At 34.2% G+C, this 19802-nt stretch overlaps 3 protein-coding genes across 3 annotated transcripts; all 3 read left to right on the forward strand.

Annotated features, from left to right (window-relative positions):
* Positions 1-1250: 1250 nt before the first annotated feature.
* On the forward strand, positions 1251-3867 carry LOC109704294 (LRR receptor-like serine/threonine-protein kinase GSO1). The gene has a single exon (XM_020225052.1). The coding sequence runs from the start codon at positions 1442-1444 to the stop codon at positions 3755-3757; it is 2316 nt and encodes a 771-aa protein (XP_020080641.1). The 5' UTR covers positions 1251-1441; the 3' UTR covers positions 3758-3867.
* A 2832-nt stretch (positions 3868-6699) lies between these two features.
* Positions 6700-9665, forward strand: LOC109704295 (LRR receptor-like serine/threonine-protein kinase GSO2). The gene has a single exon (XM_020225053.1). It carries the CDS (start codon positions 6700-6702, stop codon positions 9562-9564), a length of 2865 nt encoding a protein of 954 aa, XP_020080642.1. The 3' UTR covers positions 9565-9665.
* Positions 9666-16576: 6911 nt separating this feature from the next.
* LOC109704297 (LRR receptor-like serine/threonine-protein kinase GSO2) lies at positions 16577-19460 on the forward strand. Its single transcript, XM_020225055.1, has one exon. It carries the CDS (start codon positions 16577-16579, stop codon positions 19418-19420), a length of 2844 nt encoding a protein of 947 aa, XP_020080644.1. The 3' UTR covers positions 19421-19460.
* Positions 19461-19802: the final 342 nt, after the last annotated feature.

The raw sequence follows: 19802 nt of genomic DNA on the forward strand, positions 1-19802 counted from the left end.
AAGTTTATAAAACAATTCTTAATCAGTACATTTTTTAACTACTTTTTTAGTACTGATCATTGCGAACCATTGTGTTTAAAATATAGTTAAAAAAAATAAGTACTCTCGTTTTTGAATTATAGTTACATATATGCAGTTTATTATTAATATTTGTATGCTTAGTTCTTGCATTTTGAACATTGCAAACCATTGTACTTGATAGAATAAGTACTGTGATAGACTTTCTTTTTATAATCGAAAATTTTCAAATACCACTCTTGTATTTTCACATTTTCTCATTTTAGTAGCACAAATTTAGTGCCGTGTGGTTTTATTTTAATCTTTTGGTGGGTTTTCCTCACCACTCCTACCAAGGGTATATTGGTAAATTACTACCAAGGGTATATTTTGTTATTTAAAAATAATAAAATAGTTGAGAACGTAGGCAATAGTTTTTCCTTTGAAAATAAATGGGTAAAGTTGTAAAGAAGAATTGTGTTTGTCAATAACATTTTGCCTTCGAAATTTAAGCTAATTGCATGAAATTTAGTAATTAAATATGTAAAAATAAACAAAGCAACTATAAATTCTAGCACTTTAAAAATTTTACACTAAAAAATTTATCTTAAATTTCGAAGGCAAAATGTTATTGACAAACACAATTCTTCTTTACAACTTTACCCATTTATTTTCAAAGGAAAAACTATTGCCTACGTTCTCAACTATTTTATTATTTTTAAATAATAAAATATACCCTCGGTAGTAATTTACCAATATACCCTTGGTAGGAATGGTGAGGAAAACCCACCAAATATTTTTGTTTATAGTTAATATCTAGATAGATATATATAGTCTCCAGTTTTTGATGATCCATTCATAACCTTCCAACTTAATTAGTTACTACTTGTTTAGAACAGTATGCCTCCAATTTTTTTTGTGCTTTTGGTCATAGGCATCTGGGCATTTGCAGCAAGCGGGTGCGTCGAGACCGAGAGAAATGCACTGCTGGCTGTCAAAGCGGGCCTAACTGATCCTGGCAACCACCTGTCCTCGTGGGAAGGCCAAGACTGCTGCAAATGGAGGGGTGTCATTTGCAGCAACACAACCGGTCATGTTCTGAAACTCAACCTGCGAAACTCCTATAACGATTAATAAAAGACCATCGCTCGCTTTGAGTGGTAAGATCAGTCCATCTCTGCTTCTCTTAAATCATCTGAAGCACTTAGATCTCAGCTCGAACAATTTCAACAGGATTCGCATCCCTGCGTACTTTGGTTCTCTGAAAAATTTACGGTATCTTAACCTCTCTCGAGCTTGTTTCGGTGGAACGGTACCTCCTCAACTCGGAAATCTCTCAAACCTTCATTATCTTGACATAAATTCTATCGGTTGTGAGGCTTACAATATTGCAGTAGACAACTTCGCGTGGGTCGCTCATCTGTCTTCTCTGCGTTATCTTGATATGAGTTTTGTCAACATGAGTATTGCTACAGATTGGTTTCAAGCAATAAACAAGCTGCCATCTTTGACATATCTTGATATTACCTACACTAATCCTTCCGTAATACCGATTTCTCTACCGCATATCAACATTACGAGTCTTAGAGTCCTCAAAATCGCAAGCAACAACATCAACTCCACCATACCTAGATGGATATGGAACCTTACCGGCATCACTTACCTCGACCTTTCTTTCAATCAATTCCATGGTTTCATTCCTTCTGAATTGAGTTTCCTAAAGTCTCTAAAAGTCCTTCTCTTGAGATATAATAATTTCAAAGGCGTGTCACCGAAAGCATTTAATAATCTCTGCAACTTGAGCACTCTGGATTTGAACAGCGTTGGTTTCACCGGACGAGGAATTAGATCAGTGGAGAGATTGTCGAGCTGCACGCAACAAAATCTACAGATTTTACGTTTTGCAGATAACAAATTGAGGGGGAACTTGTCAGGTTGGCTAGAGCGCATGACCAGTCTAACTAATATAGACCTTTCTGGAAACTCGCTAAACGGGACCGTCCCAATTGGAGTCTGGAGGCTTCCTAACTTAACTGCATTATATCTCGAAAGTAATTTCCTCGAGGGTGTCGTAACAGAAATCGAACTTTCCTACTTAAAGAGAATAAAATGGTTATCACTTTCATATAACTCCTTACATGTGCAAGTTATGAGTCATGACTGGACCCCTCCTTTTCAGCTGAAGGGACTCAAATTGGCTTCCTGCAATCTGGGACCGAAATTTCCTCCTTGGCTGCAAGGACAGACCCAACTCGGAGAGATAAACTTGTCGAAAACTAAAATTGTAGATACACTTCCTGATTGGCTTTGGAATATGTCCAGTTCCCTAGAAGTAATCGATCTCTCGTATAACCAAATCAAAGGAAAATTACCATTGTCACTGAACCGTGTCATGCTACGGTATCTAAATTTGAGCTCAAACCAGTTTGAAGGCCCATTGCCAGCTCTTCCGCAAACTCCTACTGTCCTGGATCTGTCCAACAATTTTTTTACGGGACCGATACCAAACTCTACGCTATCGAGTTTAGAGTATTTGCTTCTTTCTAATAATAGTTTCGACGGCAATGTACCAGTCTCTTTATGCGAATCAACTTCATTACTAGTTCTTGATATATCAAACAACAAGCTATCAGGAGAAATTCCTCCGTGTTTAGGGATGTCGCAAGATCAGCTTCTTATTCTGGATACGATGAACAATAATTTATCTGGACAAATTCCCGCCTCCCTCGGCAAACAAACGGGTCTTTCGATATTGAATTTAAGAAATAATAGCTTGTCAGGAGAAATTCCTTCTTCTTTGCAGCATTGTGCGGAGTTAATTATTCTCGACCTTGGATATAATAATTTTTCTGGAACAATACCTGAATGGATTGGACAGAGCTTATCAGTTCTCATGGTGCTCAGCTTGCGCTCAAATGCGTTTCTTGGTAGCATTCCTTCGGAAATTGTACGACTCGGGTATCTTCGAATCTTAGATCTCTCTCACAACAACTTATCTGGAACTATACCTCGATCTATTGGAAAATTTAGTTCGACTGCTTCGGAAAAAGGAATTCCGGAGGATTACATACGGTATTTGGAAGATGAAAGTGATGAAGGCCTCATGGGCAGCTTATATTTTGTCGTAAAAGGAGAGACACGGGATTATGCGAAACTTCTTTATCTTTTCGAAAGTATTGACCTTTCTTGCAATGATCTATATGGAGAGATCCCTGATGAGATCGGAGATTTACAGGCACTGCAGAATCTGAACTTATCGATGAATCTTTTGACAGGACATATTCCAGATCAAATCGGCATGATGCATGAATTGGAGTCCCTTGATGTAGCAATGAACAACCTTTCTGGGACTATTCCACAAAGTCTTGCTACACTGAATTATTTGAGCCACTTAAATGTGTCGTATAATAATCTGTCAGGAAAAATTCCGTCAGGATATCAACTGCAGACTCTCGACGATCCATCTATATACATCGGCAATCCATATCTTTGTGGGCCGCCAACTACGCAAAGTTGCTCCAGTAATGAAACAACTCATGTTGTTGGGAAAAAGTCGCATGGCCGGTTTGAAAGATTAGGGCTATACATTAGTGTGGTGTTAGGATTTATAATAGAATTTTGGATTTTCTGTGGTGTTCTTTTGTTAAGTAGATCATTGAGAATTTCTTATTTCTCTGCGATCGACTGCACGTATGATAGACTTTATGTTGCTGTTGCATTAACACTCATTAGATTCAGGAGGAGATTTGGGGAAGTGTAGTTTTCTGCAGTTGCATTTTATGATGCTTGAAAAAACTGAATATTGTGTTTCAATTTACAAAGTTAATGTACTAGCATGCAGTGCTGAAATGATTGCTGTTTTTGGAATCACTGGAGCTGTGTTTAATTTTGATGTGTAAATTGCAACACTAGTCCCTGAACTTTTGGCTAGTTCCATTTTGGTCCTAGAATTTTTCTGCTCGCTAATTGAAACCCTAAACTCTTGAAAAGTGCTCACTTTACTTCTTATTCATATTTAGAGAAAAAAAATTATTATTTTCTAAGATTACGACTGTGAAGTCAAATAATTATGAAAATTTGGTGTTTGAATATTGAATTTAAAAAGTTTAAGACCTAGAATAAAATCTGCTAGAAAGTTGAAGGACTTATGTTTAGAGATGTTATGTCGGTCATGTCGGTCGGGCACAGACAAAATTATGGGCCGTGTCAAGACGGTCGGATTTTTTATTTTCATTTCTTTAGATTTTAAACACGTTGAGTACAAAAAATTGACCATATAAATAGGCCGCACAAATTAATTATTACCTGATTTCTCCATAAATTTTACTAAATAGTTCAAATAATATTTTTTTTCTAATTAATTAATTGCTGAAAAAGCTGAAATTTGCTACTATTGGTAAAAGTATTGCGTAATTAAAAAAGAAAAATCGAGGCAAAATTTGTTAATTATTAAATTAATGTCCTCGTAACTAAAATGAAATGAGAGTGACTTATCAGGCACAAAGTCAATATGTGAGGTGTTGAGGTGGAATAAAAAATCAGTAGCAAAGGAATTGCTACGTTACCCAACAAATTGATCACTCTAATTAATACGGCATTACCCACCAAATCGATATAACAGAAAAAACTCGGGAATAATCCAAACAAACATGAATGTACATTTTCTATGAGAAGACCGGCAATTTTAGGAATTTTTCTCTTCCATCTAAATCAATTTGGTGAGTTCTGCGACTTTACTGTGACACCCCAGGATTTGGAATAGTCCGATATAGTATTTTGCGCGTTAGCTAGTCCCAAAAGGTTAAGTGAATTGAATGTGCTAGGGTTAGAGTAGCTCTAAGATCGGCGACCTCTCTGAAAAATGGGGCATCACAATTGATATCAGAGCCAATAACCTGCTAGAAGTGTAACATAAGTCACGACTGAGTTATGGTTGTACAGGGGGGCAAAGCGCGGCTCCCTGGTGACAACCGTTGTGGGTGGAACGCTGCTCCCCATAACGTTGGCTAAGCCTAGCGATAGCTTAGTGTTTGTGAGTGTACTTGAACCTGACAAGAACATCAAGACTTAAAGGGAGAAGAATGGGACACCCAGGATTTGGAACAATCCTATATGTAAGATATATATACAGTAGTATTAAATCTCTTAATCCAGCTATACTACTAAGAGATTAAGAGTATTAAGTGTGCAAGGATTAGGATAGTTCTAGGATGGTTGACCCCTCTGGGAAGTAGGGTCTCACACATATAAAAACAAAAATCTATGGCCACTATTAATTCAAAATAGATCTCGAAATTAGAAAAGAAATCAGTATAGACTGAAATTGAAAATTGAAAATAGTCATATATATAAGGTATAATAGTACTAAACCTCTTGATCCAATCATAGCATTTTGTATGGTAAATAGGCTCAAGAGAATAAAAGAGTTAAGCGAGATAAGACTAGAGTGGTTCTATAATAGATGACTCCTCTGGAAAGTAGCGCATCACATATGTACGAAAACAAAAATCTAGGTGTATGATTAATTCAAAATAGAACTCGAAATTGGAAAAGAAATCGGAATAGATCGGAATTGAAAATGGAATAGTGCAATCTCCTCGTGTATTAGTTTAGAATAGCATAGCAATCAAAATTGGAATGGCATTCATATTTTTTATTGTTTGGGCGGGAAAAAAAAAATTGTTACCAATACAGTCATTTAAATAAAATTCATATTCAAATTTTTAAACTTGAAATTAACTGAGAACTAATTTTGTTGTTCAAAATACAAATTAAATTTATGATTTGGATTTAAATTTAAACTTGAGAATTAAAATTTAAATGAAACAAATATCTACATTTTCGTAGAAAAGCCCACAATCCTACTGCATCCATGTGGTAAAATATGACTAAGCAATAGGAAGGATCATATAATAATCTTTATTTAGGCATCTAGAAAAGGGGAAAGAATTGATCACTTTGCTATTAAATATATTACCCATCAAATCGATCCGATTGAACATAATATAGAAGTACTCTTACCATGTGTTTTATATTTTTCTTAGTAAGGTCCATAATCTTATGTGTTTTCCTCTCACATGTTCAAAGTAAAGGATTCCCATGACTACATTTTCATAGGAAGGCCCAAAATCTTATGTTTTGCCTCTAGATTAGTTTATATTATGATGCTCATTTGATAGGACCATATTAATTAAGTTGGCAGTTACATAGAATAGTAAAATTCCTTGTAATAATTCAAAGTAAACCAACCAAGTAGGTGTTTTTTGGGAAAAGTCTAAAGACTATTAGGATGCGTTCAGTTCGCGTCGGTAAAAATTTAGCAAATAATACAGTTTTCGGATAATACAACTCTAGAAATTCTAAAAAATTTCTATAACACAAACCAAGCATACCCAAAAGTCTACACACGTGTGTGGAACTTCACCATGAATACAGATCTACTTCATGATGCTTATTTAGTAGGTCCATTTTAACTTGAGTAACAAATTCTTGCAATAGTAAAAGTCTCCATTTTCATTCAAAGAAAACCAACAAATTAGATAGATACTTTTTGAAGAGTCTAAATGCTTTTGCAAGTCCAAGCACCAGGGCCATCGATCACTATATATTCTCCAGTTTTGATGATCAATTCATAGCCTTTAATTCCAACTTAGTTAGTTGTCATTTCTTTAAAACAGAAAAAGAAAACGTGAGACAATATATATGGCTCCTCCAATTTTTTTTCTGCTTTTGCTCATAGGCATCCAAGCATTTGTGGCAAGCGGGTGCTTCGAGACCGAGAGAAATGCATTGCTAGCTTTCAAAGCAGATCTAATCGATCCTCGCAACCGCTTAGCCTCGTGGAAAAGCCAAAACTGCTGTGCATGGAAGGGAGTCGTTTGTAGCAATACAACCGGTCACATTTTGAAGCTCAACCTGCGAAACTCCTACGACAAAATTGATTACTTTCCTTATGGTAAAAGACCGTCAGGATTGGGTGGTAAGATTAGTCCATCTTTGCTTCTCTTAAATCATTTGGAGCACTTAGATCTCAATTTGAACAATTTCAGTGAGATTCGCATCCCAGAATACTTTGGTTCTTTAAAAAAATTGAGGTATCTTAACCTCTCTGGAGCTTGTTTCAATTCAATGGTGCCTTCTCAACTTGGAAATCTCTCAAAACTTCGTTATCTCGACCTCAAGTCTTTTGATTGTGATGTTTACAATATGGGAGTAGATAACTTCTGGTGGCTTGCCCGTCTGACTTCTTTGCATTATTTGGATTTAAGTTTTGTTAACATGAGTTCCACTACATATTGGTTACAAGCAATAAACATGCTGCCATTGTTGAAATATCTTGATATGAGCATGACTAGTCTTCCCACAATTCCCATTTCCCTACCATATCTCAACATTACAACTCTTGGAGTCCTCAAAATTGCAGGCAACAACATCAACTCTACCTTGCCTAGATGGCTATGGAATCTTACTAGCATCACTCATCTTGACCTTTCCCTCAATGAGTTTCATGGCTTTATTCCTGATGAATTGAGTTGCCTGAAGACCTTAAATGTTCTTTCTTTAGGATCTAACAATTTCGAAGGCTTGTCACCAAAAGCATTTACTAATCTTTGTAGCTTAAATACTTTGGATTTGAGTGGAGTTGGTTTTAGTGGAGAAATAAATAAATGGGTAGAGAGATTACCGAGCTGCATGCAACAAAATTTACAAATTTTGTATTGTCGGAAAAACGAGTTAAGCGGTAATTTATCAGGTTGGCTGGAGAACATGACTAGCCTAACTGAAATAGACCTCACTGGAAACTCACTAAATGGGACCATCCCACTTGGGGTTTGGAGGCTTACTAACTTAACTAGATTATATCTCCAAAGTAATTTCTTCGAGGGCGCTATATCAGAAATCCAACTTTCTCACTTGCAGAGGCTAAAATGGTTAGACCTTGCAGATAACTCCTTTAACGTGCAAATAAGTCATGATTGGATTCCTCCTTTTCAACTAAAAACACTTCACTTGGCTTCTTGCAATCTGGGACCTAAATTTCCTACTTGGCTTCAAGGACAGACACAACTAGAAGAACTTGGCTTATCAAAAAATGGAATTGTTGATACCCTTCCCAATTGGCTTTGGAATATGTCCAGGTCCTTAGCTTATGTACATATTTCCAATAATCAAATCAAAGGAAAATTACCATTGACACTGGATCATGTCATGCTACTATATTTAAATTTGAGCTCAAGCCAACTTGAAGGCCCATTGCCAGCTCTCCCGCAAACTCTTTCTGTCTTGGATTTGTCCAACAATTTTTTTGTGGGACCGATACTGAACGCTACGTTATTAAGGTTACAATATTTGCTTCTTTCTAATAATAGTTTCGACGGCAACCTACCATTCGCTTTATGTGAATCAACTTCATTGCAAGTTCTCGATATATCGAACAACAAGCTATCAGGAGAAATTCCTTCGTGTCTAGGGATGTTGCAAGATCAACTTCTTGTTCTTGATATGATGAGCAATACTTTATCTGGAAATGTTCCTACCTCCCTCGGCAAACTACGTGCTCTTTCGATACTGGATTTAAGCAATAATCGCTTGTCGGGGGAAATTCCTTCTTCTTTGCAATATTGTCGACAGTTAGTTAATCTTAACCTTGGAAATAATAATTTTTCTGGAACAATACCTAAATGGATAGGGGAAAGCTTATTGGTTCTCATGGTGCTCATCTTGCGCTCAAATGGGTTTTCAGGTAGCATCCCATCGCAAATCACACAACTTGGATATCTACGAGTCTTAGATCTTTCTCACAACAACTTATCTGGAACTATACCCGGATCTATTGGAAAATTAAGTTGGAAAAAAGGAGTTCCTACAGATCACATGCTATTTTTTCGATATGGAAGCTTTGATGTCTTAGCTGGCACTGCATATTTAGTTGTAAAAGGAGAGGCACGGGAATATTCGAAACTTCTTTATCTTGTCGAAAGCATTGACCTTTCCTGTAATAATCTCTATGGAGAGATCCCTGATGAGATAGGAGATTTACAGGCACTGCAAAATCTAAACTTATCCATGAATCATTTGACAGGACATATTCCAGATCAAATCGGCAAGATGCATGAATTGGAATCACTTGATGTAGCAATAAACAAGCTTTCTGGGACTATTCCACAAAGTCTTGCTACACTGAATTATTTGAGCAGTTTAAATGTGTCGTATAATAATCTGTCGGGAAAAATTCCATCAGGAAATCAAATGCAGACTCTCAACGATCCATCTATATATATTGGCAATCCATATCTTTGCGGGTCACCAACTACGCAGAGTTGCTCCACTAATGAAACAACTATTGTTTTTGGCAAAGAGTCGCATGACCGGTTTGAAAGATTAGGGCTATACATTAGCGTGGTGTTAGGATTTATAATAGGATTTTGGATTTTTTTTGGCGCTCTTTTGTTAAGTAGATCATTTAGAAATACTTATTTCTCTGCGATCGACCGTACGTATGATAGGCTTTATGTTGCTGTTGCATTAACACTCATTAGATTAAGAAGGAGATGTGGGGAAATGTAATTTGAGTGAGTAAATTGCAATACTAGTCCCTGAACTTTTGGCAAGTTCCATTTTGCTCCTTAAACTTTTATGCTCGGCAATAAAACCCTAAACTTTTTATAGTGCTCACTTTACTTTTTATCCATATTTATTATTAGAGGACAAAAAATTATTGCTGCTAAGATGAAGACAAAAGTGACATTTTTTTGAAAATTCAGTGTCCAAACATTGAATTTAAAAAGTTTAAGGAGCAAAATAAACTTTCCGGAAAGTTGAGGGACTCTAATTTAATTTTACTTCGTTTATTCGGCAACTACGTAGACAGTTTCTTAATAAGGCTATTTGGTTTCAGTTAATTACATAGTTGGTCTCCACCTATATATTATTTAGCAGTAAAGATGTGCCAAAATACGATCCGACCAAGTTGACTAATCCGGTCAAATTATCGAATTCAAAATAGAAAAAATCTCAATTCGGAAATTCAGACAACCGGTCAACGACCCTATTTCCAAATCCCTTCTCCAATCATAGTCAGACAATCTAGTTTTTTTTAATAAATATTCTATTTAACAAATTTTCTGATTCATCTTTATTTTTTTCTCCTTTTTTTTTGAATGTTAGTATATAATATTAGTAATTACTACAACTTATATTCTATTTATCTGTAATATGGTATCATAATTTTTAATTTTTGTAAGTTTACATATTAAATTATTTTGAATTTTAGACTTCTAATCAGTAAATATAATGGCCAAAACAAATTTTGCCCAAACAATTTAATAAAGCCTATAAAAAATATATATACAGGTACCCGTACCCGACTCGTATCTGGTTTTGAACGAATAGTCACTACCCAGACCCGCTCAAATAGACCCGATGGGTATATTAGTAACTTAAATATCCAGATCCGGACCCGACCCGAAATTAAATAGGTAGGGTATTTTTTTTTTCTAACCATTTCTTTTTAGGGTACGGGTACAGTATATCAACTATCCAAACCCGACTCGGTCCACCGACACCTTTAGATGTCGGCGGGTCGGAATTGGAATAGATTTTCAAAAATCCGAACCCAAACCCGTCTACCGAACCCAAAACTTGAACCCGAATCCGAATTTGACGGATTTTAAAAATCTATAACCAAAACCGAACCCCACCAAAAATCCAGAACCCGAAACCAAGCTCGAACCCAAAACAATTTTTTCTCTTTACAATATTTCAAAATATATTACATTAAATCTAAATTTTAAAATACAAATTCAAATACAGCATCAAACACACACACACACACACACACATTAGATATATATATAATAATATATATATATATATATATATATATATATATATATAATATATTATTTATATATATATATATATATATATATAGTAGAGCTAGAATACTTGTAAAAGTATCACCCAAGTTGATACTTGTGTGTTTTTAGCCCTTGGATGGAGAGATGTGAGTTGAGATGATGGTGTAGGTGTGGTAGTGGTGTGTAGGTGGAATTAAAAGTGTTTGATCCAAGGACTAATTAGTAATCAAAAGTAGATCCAATGGCTAAAAACACACAAGAATCACTTAGTGATCACATTGGTGATATTGTAAAAGTATTCCTAGCCCTACTCTATATATATATAATATATATATATATTAGCTATATATTAGAATTATCCTACTATACTACAATACTACCATCCTTTGGTACTAATTGAGTTTTTGGCTGTGGATAAAATATGTGCGGTTAGGAATAATATGGTCCCTGATTAAATTGATAGTGGTTCCCTAGGGTTGAGTGGTGTTGGTTTTAATAGTATATCTAACGGGCGGAAATGATCAAAGAGTAATCTAATGATAAAAAACTCAATAGTACAAGGGACTTGATACCTATCGTAGTATAGTAGCGCGACTCTCTCTCTCTCTCTCCTCGGGTTCATCTCTCCTCATCTTTCTCTCTCACTCTCATCTCTCTTCCATAGATCATCTCACTCATCCTCTTCATATTACCCCCCCTCTCTCTTCTCTCTCTCTATATATATATATATATATATAATGAGCTAGGCTGGTAATATTATCGGTAGTACGGAAGTCTTCGTGCTACCAAGTTGTTTCAATGATGCGGCTTCCAAATCGACGATCAGGCTCCATTAGATTTGATCTATACTATTGAAAGTATTTGAAACTATATTTCATAATTTTTCGACATCATTTGTAGTGATAAAATCCTCAAAATTGATAATTTTAATGATAGATTTGATGTCTTGTGAATTTAAGGTGTAAAATAATCCAAATTTGATAAAATTTTTATGAAATTTTTTTTACTATTTAGCGTAAGATCAGTATCTCTGATCTTAAATTCAAGTTTTTTATCATCATTTTTATGAGATTTTTTATTTTTAGTCGTTCAATTTTAGACTACTCGTTTGATCGATAAATAATGCCGAAAAATTATGAAATTTGTTTAAATACTTTCAATAGTGTAGATCAAGTTAACAATACAGAGTCGATCATTGATTTGGTAAGCTAGATCATTGAAAAACAACTTGGTAGCACGGAAGCCCCGTGCTACCATTATATATCAGCCTAGCTCTCTCTCCTCTCTCTACTCTCTCTCTCTCTCTCTATATATATATATATTATATAAGAGCTAGGTTGGTATACTATCGATAGCACGAGGCCTCGTGCTACCAAGTTGTTTTCAATGATGCGCGCTTCCAAATCGACGATCAGCCTCCATTAGATTTGATCTATAACTATTGAAAGTATTTGAAACTATAATTCATATTTTTTCGACATTATGTTGCTAGTGATTAAAAGGTCTCAAAAATTGACAATTTTAATGATAGATTTGATACGGTTGGTGAATTTAACGGTGTAAAATAATCCAAATTTGATAAAATTTTTATAGAAACTATTTTTTACTATTTAGCTATAAGATCAGTATCTCTGATCTTAAATTTAAGTTTTTTATTATTCATTTTTATGAGATTTTTATTTTTAGTCGTTCAATTTTAGACTACTCGTTTGATCGATAAATAATGCCGAAAATATAAATTTAGTTTTTAAATACTTTCAATAGTGTCAAATTCAGTCTAACAGAGACAATCATTGATTTGGAAGCTAGATCATTGAAAACAACTTGGTAACACGGAAGCCTCTGTGCTACCATTAGTATATCAAGCCTAGCTCTCTCTCTCTCTCTCTATATATATATATATATAGAGCTAGGCTGGTATACTATCGATAGCACGGAGGCCTCATGCTACCAAGTTGTTTTTAATGATATGGCTTCCAATTCAATGATATAGCTTCCAAATCTACGATCGATCCGTTAGACTTGATTTACACTATTAAAAATATTTGAAAACTAAATTTCATAATTTTTCAGCATCATTTACCTATTAAACGAGTAGTCTAAAAATGAACGACTGAAAATAAAAATCTTATAAAAATAATGATAAAAGACTTAAATTTAAGATCAGAGGTACTGATCTTATTCTAAATAGTGAAAAAAAAAATTTTATAAAAATTTCATCAAATTTGGAGTGTTTTACACCGTTAAATTCACAAACGCATCACATCTACCATTATAATTGTCAATTTTGAGACTTTTTAATCACTAGCCAAATAATGTCGAAAAATTATGAAATTTAGTTTTCAAATACATTCAATAGTGTAGACCAAGTCTAACGGGCCGATTGTCAATTTGGAAGCCGCATTATTGAAAACAACTTGGTAGCACGAAGGCCTCCATGTTATCGATAGTATCCAATAACAATCTCATTTTCATCCAATGTAAAACTAATAGGGTGTCACATTTTTATCGTAAATCTCATCGTAAATCTCATCTGACACATGAATCACACAGTCCATCTATTTTATGAACAACTTGCGAATTTAATAAGACGACTCTTATTTGTATGCACCTTTCAAATTTTGTAAATAAATGAAAAAAATTCTAATAAAGTGCGAATAAAGTGTGAATTTAATAAAGTGCGAATTTAATAAGACGACTCTTATTTGCTGTGCTTATAAATTTGATTCATTGAAGGGTGACTGTCATATTGACTTGACTAGCAATGCTTTAAGTGCAAAACGTATGGGATAGTCCCTGTACTATTTTGATATTGCAGGTTCGTCCCTCTAAGACCATATTCATCATTTAATTTATATTAATCCTTTTCGTCTACTCAATTTTAAATTGTTTTAATTTAATACTGTTCGGTCCTTATGTTATTCTTAAATAAAAATAGTAAATTAGAAACGAATATATAATATATTTTTCAGGGAATAAATCCTTTAGTTTACTTTGTTTAAATTAAATTGATATTTTTTGTCAAGTATTTATATCGTTTAATTTGTTTCAATGAATTAATATCAATTTTGTATATATTAATAATTTATTTTTAATAGTTAAAGGATAAAGTGAAATTTTGGTAAATTTTAAAAAAAAATTTCACCAGTTTTTTTTTTTTATATTTTTCTTTAGTTTGAGATAAACATTTATATAATTATGGATTAATTAGAAAGGAGATGCAAATGAAATTATTAAAATAATTCCACCGGAGGCTCCAAGTGCCGGTATAAAGTGACACCTGTCAAAGCTAGAGCCGCAGCAGGAGCGGAGAAAAGACCGAGATACAGAGTCCACTTTGGATTCTTGCATACAAACTACAGAACAGAAGTAGCTAGCGACAACAGACTTGACAGTATGATACTTAGCAGGGTCATTAAGACCCCGTACATTCCAACATAAAATGTTAAACATCAAGAACGACAGCACACACGAAAAAGGACAAAACTACTGCCTACAGTTTATCAACAATAGAGACACACGCATATAGCTAGCATGTGTTCTTTATTATTTCTCGACAATTTAACTAATGTTAGTCATTTTAAATTAATGAAATATAATATATATATACTTACGTGATTAATTGCAAAAAAAATATAAAGTTTTAGTGATAAATATAAAATTTTTAAATTTTAGACAGCTATTTTCAAACAACCAAAAGTTGAAATGGATTTATCCCTATTATCTTCTTTTTCTAATTCCCCAAAAGCACCAAATTTTGATAGCAAAGAAACAAACAAACGGTGTGTTTGTCTCGCCGAAAATGGGGAGGATTTAAGTGATTTTTGACGGTAAATGCCCACCTCAGTTGCTTGATTCACGGTAATATGAATTCGGTTGTAACTCAAACTCTCCAAAATAATATAATTAGCAGAAGTCAAATACGAAAAAAAAAAATGAGTGAGGACAAAAAATTAACAAAATGGGGAAGCTTGTTTTCGCTCCTTTAATATTAACATATGGGAACTTAATAATTTTTGAAAAAATAAATACAAAAATTAAAGAATTTTAACTTTTACGTCGGTGACTTTTGACAAGCAAATAATTAAACTAAAGAAACTTCAACTCCACAATAATAAAATCAAATAATAGGAAAGAAAAATGTTCACTTAAACTTTAGTTCGACTAAAAATTTTTTTCAGTCTAAATTTCTCTTTCGGCAAAACTAGCACGCACTTAGTCGTTGATTCTTTTAATAATCTTTTCTACTGTGTGCTACATAAACTTCTAAAAGAGGATCCAACTCTTATTTTTTATGCAGTTATTAAATTTTGTAAATAAAATGGAAAAAAATAAAAGCTCACTTGGCCTGAGTCTTTGCCGTGTTTATAAATTTGATTCATTGAAAGGTGTCTATCTTATTGACTTGACTAGCAATGCTTTAATAAGAGCAAAATGTATGGGATAGTCCCTGTACTATTTTCATATTGCAGGTTCGTGCCTGCAACTCCATACTCATGATTTAATCTTTTCAAAATCCTTTTCGTCTACTCAAGTTTAATTTTTTGTTTAATTTAATGTTGTTCGGTCCTTATGATATTCTTAAATAAAAATGGTAAATTAAAAACTAATATATAATATATTTTTTTAGGGAATAAATTCTTTAGTTTACTTTGTTTAAATTAAATTGATATTTTTTTGTCCAGTATTTATATAGTTTAATTTGTTTCGATGAATTACTATCAATTTACTATCAATTTTGTATATATTCAACTTTGTTTATAATATTTTAATTTAAAATAAATACTAAACTTAATTAAAAATTTATTTAATAATAGATAAAGGGTAAAGTGAAAATTTTGGTAAATTTTAAAGATAATTTTCACCAGTTTTTTTGATATTTTTCTTAAATTATAGAGATATTTTAATATTGATAGTTGACAAACATTTATGTAATTATGGATTTATTAGAAGGGAGATACAAATGAAACTATTAATATTTTAAAATTCGGTTAGCATCAATTGGTCGCTCTTGCCGAACTGTAATCCAGTGCCCAGACTAGTGCGGTTCAACCTAGAAAATCGGAGGCTTAAAACCCAGTTTGATTCATTCAGACCGATGGTGCCTTCGTGTAAGATTATGAAAATGGTTTTCTACCATCGTGATAACTTGTTTTTAAAGAAAAAAATTTTCGTGTGGGAAACAGTTTTAAAAAGAGTTTTTCGATTTTCATGACTTTTAGTATTTCAAAATGAGTTTCCATGTGGAAAACGTTTAAACTAATAGATGTGGTTTTATGATGAGAAAATATGGTAAACTTGTGATTGAATGAATGTGAATTGGTTTCTGTGATGTGATAATTGTATATGGATGTTTATATACTGTGGTTGTATCTTTTACTTGTACGACGCCGTGCAAATTAAAATTAAAATTTATAAATGTAATGTTTACTGTTAAACTTATATTTTAATTAACAAATAAACTTAAAAAAGTGAAATTTAATCCCACATACCAAATATGGACAAACATATTGGTCTATTCCGATTCCGATTCCAGCATGAAAAAGGTGCGAACCAAACACACCCATAAAGCAAACTTTCAAGGGATTGGACCAAATTAATTACATTCTAAGTAAGCCTCAAATGGGGTTCAAGGATGTCCAAATTCCAAAGTTTGTGCCCCACCCTTCTCTATAAATACTCTAATATTAGTTTAAATGTGCATGTCCGCAACCTGTCTCATGGCTACTCTTATTCTTTCTTTGTTGCTGTGGATTTTAGCCATCGACACCGTTGTGGCAAGTGGTTGCATGGAGATAGAGGGGAACGCACTCCTCACGTTTAAGGCCGGCTTGGTTGATCCTCAGAATTTATTGTCTTCATGGGAAGGCGTAGATTGCTGTAAATGGAGGGGAGTCGTCTGCAGCAATATCACGGGCCATGTTGTGAAACTCAGCCTCCGAGGCTCGTATGATATATTATACAGGGAATGGTTATGTTTGAGCGGTGAGATCAATCCATCTTTACTTCTTTTAAGCAATTTAGAGCACTTAGATCTCAGCATGAACAATTTCAGCGAAAACAGCATCCCACCATACTTGGGTTCATTCAAAAACTTGAGATATCTCAACCTCTCTTATTTAAATTTCGGTGGAACAATACCCCCTCAAATTGGAAATCTCTCAAAACTTCGCTACCTTGATTTAAGTTTTGACTCCACTTTTTCCGGCATCACTCTTAGAGTAGATGACATTTTGTGGCTCACTCGTTTATCTTCCTTAAAATATCTTGATTTGAGCGGTGTGAATCTGAATACTTCTACAGATTGGTTGCATGCTGTAAATATGCTTCCTTCGTTGAAAGTGCTACATTTGGTTGACTGTTCACTTCCTGGCATTTCTACATCTCTGTCACATTTCAACCTTACAACTCTCAATGTGCTTGATCTTGGAGATAACTTCATAAACTCCACTTTACCCACATGGCTGCGGAATCTTACAAGCATCACTTATCTAGACTTAAGATACAATGAGTTTTATGGTGTTATTTCTGATGAGCTTCTACATTTGAGTACTCTTAATGTTCTCTTCTTAGGAGGTAATTATTTTAAAGGTATGAATCCAAAAGCATTAAGATATTTATGCAACTTGCGTTCACTAGATTTGTCAAGTTTCAGTATTGGTGGGGAAATCATGGAATGGGTTGAGATGCTACCACGATGCGTGCGCAACAATTTACAGACTTTATATCTCAGTGACAATAACTTCAGAGGGAATTTATCAGGATGGCTCGAACAAATGAATAGCCTCACAGACATAGATCTCGGTTCAAACTTGCTCAGTGGTTCAATTCCTATAGGAGTTTGGAAACTTCCAAATTTAATTTCTCTATATCTATATAATAATTCATTGGATGGTGTCGTATCTGATATTGAACTTTCTTACCTAAGAAAAATACAATACTTAGACTTGTCATTGAATGCTCTCACTGTGCGAGTTCGCGATGATTGGGTTCCTCCTTTCCAACTTAAAGAGATTTTTCTAGCCTCCTGCCAACTGGGTCCCAATTTTCCAGCATGGCTCAAAAGTCAATCGCAACTTGAATGGCTGGATTTGTCAAAAAGCAAAATTGCAGATACTCTTCCTAGCTGGTTTTGGAATATGTCTCATTTTATTTCTTATGTACATCTTTCCGAAAACCAAATAAAAGGGAGATTGCCATTATTGATGGGCTCTACAAAGCTATGGTACTTGAATTTGAGCTCAAATCAATTTGAAGGCCCGCTACCATCTCTACCACATAATCTTCTAATCATTGATCTCTCCAATAATTTTTTCACTGGAGTACTTCCAAACATTGTATTGCCACAGATAGAATACTTATTCTTGTCAAATAATGACATTGGTGGTCGTATACCATCTGCTCTATGTGAATCAACTTTTTTGGGAGTTCTCGATCTATCAAACAACAACTTGTCAGGAGAAATTCCTGAATGTATCGGGAAGTCACAAGAGCAGCTTTCTGTTATAGATGTGTCAACAAATAATCTTGTTGGGAGTATCCCTGACTCCCTTTGCTCGTCAAAATATATTTCGCTGCTAAAATTTAATAGTAATGGTTTCTCTGGAGAATTTCCTTCGTTGCAAAATTGCACAGGTTTGGTTATCCTTGATCTCGGATATAATAAGTTTTCTGGAACAATACCATTTTGGGTCGGGGAAAGTTTAACTCTTCTTATGGTTCTTCAGTTACGTTCAAATATGTTTTCTGGCGGCATTCCGGAGCAAATTGCGCAACTTGGCTCTCTCCAAGTTTTGGATCTTTCTGGCAATAACTTATCAGGACCATTACCACGATCCTTCGGTAATTTCAGCTGGAAAGCTTTAAAAGAAGGCAGAACAGATAGAATTAATAATATCAGTGCATATTATTCAGTTAGTATATCCTTGGATATTAAGGGAGAGGAACTTACAATTTGGAAGATACTCTATCTATTTGAAAGCATAGATCTTTCCAATAATAATCTAAGTGGAGAGATCCCCGATGAGATTACTGATCTGCAGACACAACAATATTTAAACTTATCGAGAAATAATTTGATTGGACATATTCCAGAAAAAATCGGCGAAATGCGATCGTTAGAATCGCTAGACCTTGCAATGAATAAGCTCTCTGGTAATATTCCGCAAAGTCTCTCGGCATTGACTTCTCTGAGCTACTTAAATTTGTCGTATAATAATCTCTCGGGAGTGATTCCAACAGGAAATCAGTTGCAGACACTTGACGATCCATCCATTTACATCGGCAATCCGTATCTTTGCGGGCCACCAAGTACGAGAAACTGCTCCGCAAATGAAATAAATTACAAGGATAACGAAGGGCCTAAAGATAAGTTTGATTGGCTATGGATATACTTTAGTGTTGTACTGGGGTATTTATTTGGTTTTGCAGTTTTTTGTGGTGTTTTGTTGCTCAGTAATGCTTGGAGGAATGCTTATTTCTCTATGATTGATATTATATGTGAGAAGCTTTGCATTGTAACTAAAGTGACTTTGACTAGATTAAAGCAGAGGCATAGGGGATGAAGTAATTGGAAGAGTAGCATCTTTATTAATGTAAGGTGTGGTTGGTTTTTTAGCATTTCACTTCTATATTTTTGTATTTTATTGTAATAATAGCATTAATTATGAGAAATAAATTATATGGTTCGAACATTTAAAGGCAAAACCTAATTATAGGGTGCTTAATTGGAGTTTCCCATACTGGTAAGTATTGGACTTGTTGTTTTCAGTGTTTTTCTTTTATAATAGTATTTTCAAAACTCATATAAGTTCGTTTGTCATGTACATTTAACATATATTTAAGCTGTATTTGGATGCAAGAATAATTTGCTCAACATATATATATGTCATTCATTTGGTCAAGAAGCATATAGGAGAAGTATGATAACATGTCTACAAAAAGAAA

The sequence above is a fragment of the Ananas comosus genome, unplaced genomic scaffold (assembly GCF_001540865.1).
Source record: "Ananas comosus cultivar F153 unplaced genomic scaffold, ASM154086v1, whole genome shotgun sequence".
In the NCBI taxonomy this organism is placed as follows: domain Eukaryota; kingdom Viridiplantae; phylum Streptophyta; class Magnoliopsida; order Poales; family Bromeliaceae; genus Ananas; species Ananas comosus.

Bases quoted from the DNA above. Each gene is read 5' to 3' on its own strand.
- LOC109704297 (XM_020225055.1), top strand. From the start codon at position 16,577: ATGGCTACTCTTATTCTTTCTTTGTTGCTGTGGATTTTAGCCATCGAC.
- LOC109704295 (XM_020225053.1), top strand. From the start codon at position 6,700: ATGGCTCCTCCAATTTTTTTTCTGCTTTTGCTCATAGGCATCCAAGCA.
- LOC109704294 (XM_020225052.1), top strand. From the start codon at position 1,442: ATGAGTTTTGTCAACATGAGTATTGCTACAGATTGGTTTCAAGCAATA.